The sequence below is a fragment of the Pteropus alecto genome, unplaced genomic scaffold (assembly GCF_000325575.1).
Source record: "Pteropus alecto unplaced genomic scaffold, ASM32557v1 scaffold109, whole genome shotgun sequence".
Classification (NCBI taxonomy): Eukaryota; Metazoa; Chordata; class Mammalia; order Chiroptera; family Pteropodidae; genus Pteropus; species Pteropus alecto.
In genome coordinates this window covers 8,426,723-8,432,891 of record NW_006494608.1, presented here as the reverse complement: position 1 = coordinate 8,432,891, position 6,169 = coordinate 8,426,723, and the positions used below count along the sequence as shown (strand labels likewise).

Here is a 6,169-nt window from a genome sequence, read left to right as displayed (position 1 = left end):
TCACTGAGCTGATTGGGTTCAGACCCCACTGTTCTCACTCCTCGGAATGTGGCAATAGCCCAGATCTCCAGTTTCATTTATCTTGCTTCACCCACAACCTCTAATCCTGCCTCTAAACATGACTAACCCTGTTTAGATTAAGGTCAAGTCCAAGATCCTCAACATGACCTACAGGACTCTTCAGGATCTGGATCCTGCCTACCTCTCAAACCTTATTTCTTGCTGTGCTCTCACACAACTAAAGCACCTGCCAGGTACCAAATGTGCTATGCTCCCCAATTCCTTTCCAATGTCTTTTCACAAGCTGTTTTCTTGGTTTGGAACAAATAATCCTAGACCCTCCCCAGCCCTAGGAAACTCCTACTCATCCTTCTAGAATGTAGACTAGTGGTTCTCAACCAGGGGTGATTTTGCCCTTTGAGGGCAATGTCTGGAGATACTCTGCATTGTCACAACTAGGGAAGAAGGGATGCTACTGACATCTGGCAGGTAGAGACCAGGGCTGCTGCTAAACGTTCTAGAATGCATGGGGTGACCCCAAGACAGAGAATTATAATTATCTAGACCAAAATGTCAACAGTAAAGAGACTGAGAAGTCCTGATCTAGATTAAAGCTGGAATATCCTATTTTCTATGAAAGCCTTCCTTGGTCTGCCCCGCACAATGAGTCCCATGCTTTGTTGTCAGGTCTACCTAATGCCCCAAATATACCTCTATTTTAGCATTTATCTCACTGAGTGATAATTTCTGATTTACTTGTCTGCTCCATTAAATAACTGCTTCAAAAGCAGACTATCTTTTTTATCTGTATATCTCCAGTGTGTAACAAAAGAGCTCGTTCACTGTTTTCTAATTAAATTTTAATAACATATTTAATAATGAATGAACAAAAGAAAGAAATGAAAGCAACACTTATTCTCTTGGCTCTACCACAAAAATCCCTTAAAAATTATTTAAGTAATACCTGTTTGCTGTAAAAACACTAGGCAAGACAGATAGGCAAGAAGAAAAAAAACAAATAGAAAAATAATTTTTTTAATAGGTAGAGACACCATCTATAAAGATGGAAGAGGTATACCCTACAAAGCAAATTTGAGAACTCTGAAAGGTGGGACTGAGATTTTTGCTGTATGAACCCCGATATGTACTCTCTACTTACTTGAGAACAGCAATCTCTTGAACGGTAATGGCCCTTTTATCTTTGGTTCCCATGTAGGAGAATATGTTTGGCTTGACTCTGGTAAGACAAAAACAAAAGCAGCTGAAGTTGCATACCATTAGGAGATCACATTTCTCAAAAACATTAAGATTCAAAGTAAATATACTGGAAATCCTAACAGAATAAGAGGAGAATAAGGAGAAATTTTATTTAAAAATGTACCCAGGAAAACATTAATATGCCAGAAAGTAAATGATGCCTGAACAACTCCTTCTTAGCAGTATTCAACTTAGAACATGTGTGGCTCTAAATGAGTAACACGCTGTTTAAAGGCTAGCCAGTAACAAAAAGGAAATGATATACTTCCTGTCAATCATATGCAATTCATTACATAACCATGAAAGTAAAAAAAAACTCATTCTATACATATAATGTACCACTTGAAAATTTTACATCTTCAATTTTTAAAAGTTAATGACGTGAAGTTTCTATAAATATATGCTATTTCTTTGTATAAAAAAAGCCAAATGCTAAAACAGGGGTCTGAATAGTTTTGATATGAAAATACAAGTAAGCTAGTCTACTGAGAAGTATTTTATAAAAATTCCTCCACACTAATGGGAAAAACTCTGAGCAACTGATTGCCTACACAGATCTGAGAGGAACTTCCTCCCCAGCTGTCTATCTTCCCATCAGGAATTGTCTGTTCGCCCAGGCTCATGTACAGACAAAGCACCATCGATTCTCCCCCAAAGAGCTAGCAACTAGAGTAAAATAAAATTACCTCATATAGTATTGTGTTTTACGGGCAGAATAGCGTTACCTGCAAATTTGTGTTGAAGCCTTGACCCCCCTGTATCTCAGAATGTGACTGTATTCGAAGACAGAGCCTTTAAAGAGGTGATTAAGTTAAAATAAGACCTTAGGGTGGGCTCTCATTCAATCTTACCGGTATCCTAGCAAGAGGAGAAAATCTGAACACACAGAGACTCCACGGGCACACACCAGAGGAAAGACTGTGTGAGGACACAGACATCTGCAAGCCAAGGAGAGGCCTCAGAAAAAAACTAAACCTACCAACACCCTGATCTTGGGACTTTTAGCCTCAAGAACTGAGAGAAAATTAGCATTATTTATATTACTTATGTCACCCAGTCTGTGGTATTTTGTTACAGCAGCCACAGCAAACTAACATACTGTGCACCATGTTTAAACTGGGTTAAACATATATATCAGATAGCAAATTTCCATTACATACAGATTTGCTGTGGTGTCTGTACCGTTCCAAAAAAAAAAAAAACAACAACTCTTCAGCACCTGACCCATCCTCAGAGACCCAATTTCTGCTATATTTGTATTCCTGTGAGAAAATCTGATTGGTTTCAGGATTTCAATCTAGTCGGTTTAGTTTAGTAAAACCTCTGTCACCACATCAAAGATAGGTTTTCAGGGAAGACAGATAATTTTTATGTTCAGCTGGATGGACTGATAACTCTACCATCCAAGGAGGTTAAAAAAATTAATTTACCTATTGTCTACAAAATTGGGAGGCATATTTACCAACTGTTTGCCTATATTCCCGCTCCTTTCTCATTAGCATGGAAAGAGAAAATGAATTTCCGTGTTTTGTTTTTGCATAGGCACAAGAACAAGATACTGACCTTAAATATTTGGACAGTACATTAATAGCATCCATGGTGTCTTTGTTTTCCTTGTATAGTACAAAGTGGCAATAACTTCCCCTAGATTTTGGCCAAGAATGTTTTCTTGGATCTTAAAAACAAAAAAAATTAAACGTTATATATACTTAATAAAAGTTATGAGTTTTTTCTTATGAAATCCTATAAGCTCATTTTTTGATAGAGAACCTCTGAGTGAGAAATCGAATCTAGACTGACAAGAAATACAGGTTAAGTGGTTATAGCTGTGTGTACTATAGGTATTAAACTTTCTGTGATTGGATAGTTAACATTATCTTTCCATATTTAAAATCAAAAGCTGAAATGTAGGTGGTGTGACAAATGACTAAGACTAACCAGTAATTTTCACACAGAAACACAGAAGGGTCCACCACTCCCTGGCGGAGCTACTTTACAAGCACAGGTCTGATGGGTGGGCTGACTGGCTCTCTAGAACACATGCAGTCCAGAGGGAAACAGCAGTCAGGTTGGATTTTGCAGCCTTGCCTCGTATCCCCAGGTGTTCACACACAGCTAAGGATGGATACCTTAGCTGGGATGGGGATAAAACCTGAAAGGAGTTGCTTCAGTGACACATTTAGATTTTTCAAAGGTCACTTCCATCACAAACGTTTAGCCAGTACTAACTGGCTTACAAATGTCTACATGACAGAGAAAGCAGCTGGCATTGAAGACCTAATTGTCATTCTTGGGGAAAAGGAAGTGTTGAAAATTAAGCCAGAATAAATGTTAACTTCTGAGCTGCTGTTACTTCCCTTGTTCGACTTCATGAAAACTGATAAACATTTCAAGACTCTGCAGAAGCTGACTCTTGAAACTGTTCTTTTAAGTGAAAATTTTAAACTGTTCTTTTAAGTGAAAATTTTAATTATCCTATAATTAGAAACATATTTAAACAATATTAAGGTTTATATTTAAGCTGCCCAAAGGGTGTTTTGAAAATAATCAACACTTTGGGAAAAACATGTAAGTCACAATTTTACTTCTCAGACATTGTAAGTATTCATAAGTTTTGTGCAACACATAGCTGCAGTTGTTATTTGAACACATCTAATTCGATTTCTGTAACTCTATGAAAGAAAAACTGAAAGAAGATTCCACACAATCCCTAGAAGTCTTATTTCAAAAATGTTCCTTTGTCCCTAAAAAAATCCTTCAGCATGAACTCACGCATCCAATTTCAGAGAAGTAAGAAACTCCTAGTCCTGAGGTTATTTGTACACCTCAGGTTTTGTAAAGGCAAAAAAACACTCTTGATAGGTTAGTGATTTAAACTACAATGTAAAGAACAAATGAATCAATAAACCATTCAAGAAAACTGCCAGAGCACGAATGCTTAGCAAATTGCTTTTCCTTTCTGATAAATATGAATGTTGAGTCTTTTCTGTCTTGGAAAAGTATTTCTTTGGCTTTTGGTGTGACTTCTTCACACTCATCCTCAGAAAACTGTGAATAGGAATATTAGTTTTGGTTTTCTTTCTAGCTCACTATAGTTAAAAGCAAAATTGTCTATACTTGGTTGGCACTTGTGACAAAAATCATTGGCATTTCATTTTATCTACATGAAACGCCAACCCCTCTTACCTGCTGCAGTTCTGACCTCTGTCCAAATGCACAGCATAAAGAGCACAAGAGAGCAATGTTTAATTTATAATAATAGTAAAGTGCTTTAGAGGTGAACATGCAAATGATCGCATGGAAAGTTTCTACCAAGGGCTTCTACAGCACCTGGTAGAACGTGGTGGGTTAACAGCCATGTAGACATAAGAATGGAATGTTGCAGAGGCAAACAGTGAACAAGTAGAAAACGCACCTACAGGTACAAGCCTTCCTGTCTCAATCCCCTTACAATGGTATGTCAGCTCCCTCTTAAAGCTGCACTATCTGTACCTATTGGATGTAGCAAAAGGTTTAAGACTGGATGCAAAATGCTTCCCCATCCAGAGATTTGTTTTCTCAAATATGGGAGGACATGTACTAAAATGCTCTTTGTGATTAACTTTTGGTGGTGAGACTGCAAATAATTACTGTTTTGCTTTGTGTTTTATGAGTTGCTTATACTGAAATACAAAGATTTTTTTTGAAAAAAATTGAAAAATTATTACAGAAAAGTTATTGAATTGATAGATTAAGAGATTTGAGATGATTTAAGAGACTTATCCATTGAATGCAATGTTCTGATCTTGTTTGTATCATTATTTGAACAAGTCATCTGTATGTAAAAGACATTTTTGAGACAATCAGGGAAAAACTGAACATGCATTGGATATTAGATATGAAGAAATGATTGCTGATTTTGTTGGATGTGATAATGGTTTAGGGTTTAGTCCTTATCTGTTAGATACATACTAAAGTATTTGAGTGAAATGAAGTGCTAGATAGAAATTTCTTTAAAACACTCCAGCAAGAAAAAAAAGTGAGAAGAATAGATCAAACAGAAACAACAGAATGTTAATAATCTCAGAAGGCAGTTGATGGGTACATAAAAAGTTAAAAAAAATACTTGTGATAAAAGTTGATGAAGTGAAGCTACATTTTTCCTTAACTACTCCTTTAGTACATTCAGAATTAACTATAATGGTAAGAAATAAATGAAGCCACAAGACTAAAAAACTAAATGCTATTATACCTTAAGAGAAACCATGACAACCGTGTATGAGTTTTGGCTCACAAGCATGCATCTTTTATTAGCAAATCTGAGCACTGAACATGCATACAATTATCTCCTCTGCAAATAACAGATACAAGGATTCTTTTTTCTAAGTGCACTCAGTGTATAAAATAGTAAGCATATGCATTGATTAACTGGGAATATTTTGAATAACGGAAAATCAATGAATCTCAACTTATTAGGGAAGTTTGTTAACTCCAAATCCTTAGAATGCTAAGTAGAATATGTGTAGCTTTAAAATTTAAGTGAATTTAAAATAATTTTCAGACATTTTTGAGACATTCTGATTTAAAATGCTAATGCAAAGAATTCTCAGTCTGAGATAATAGGAAGCAATCTTCTGATGGTCTGATATGGCAGCTCCAGTCCAGTATAAATAGAAACCAAATAAAAGAAACCATATTCAGGAAGAGTCATGTACCCCGCAGACACCTTCATGAATAAGAAAGGAAAAATGTTTGTAGCTCGAGAAAGATGAGAGGATGGGGTAGCATGCAGAACATTGTTTCCTTCTTATTTCAAGGCCATTGCCACATAGGCACCCTTGCACACCAACCTTTCAGCTTCCTCAGGGGTCCTGCTTCATCCGTGATCACTCTCCTCCCAGATTTTCACCTCCCTCTGCACTGGCTCTTTCCC

The 6,169-nt window shown here is 36.6% G+C and overlaps 1 protein-coding gene across 2 annotated transcripts in view; it reads right to left on the bottom strand.

Annotated features, from left to right (window-relative positions):
- The window catches only part of PUS7 (pseudouridylate synthase 7), a 46,206-nt gene that overhangs the window by 21,923 nt on the left and 18,114 nt on the right, over nucleotides 1–6,169 (bottom strand). For both annotated transcript variants that reach the window (XM_006925379.3, XM_015599552.2), the window contains exons 6-7: nucleotides 2,821–2,932; nucleotides 1,160–1,237 (exon numbers count right to left, since the gene is read on the bottom strand). In XM_006925379.3, coding sequence (XP_006925441.1) covers nucleotides 1,160–1,237; nucleotides 2,821–2,932 — 190 coding nt within the window. The remainder of the gene's footprint in view (nucleotides 1–1,159; nucleotides 1,238–2,820; nucleotides 2,933–6,169) is intronic.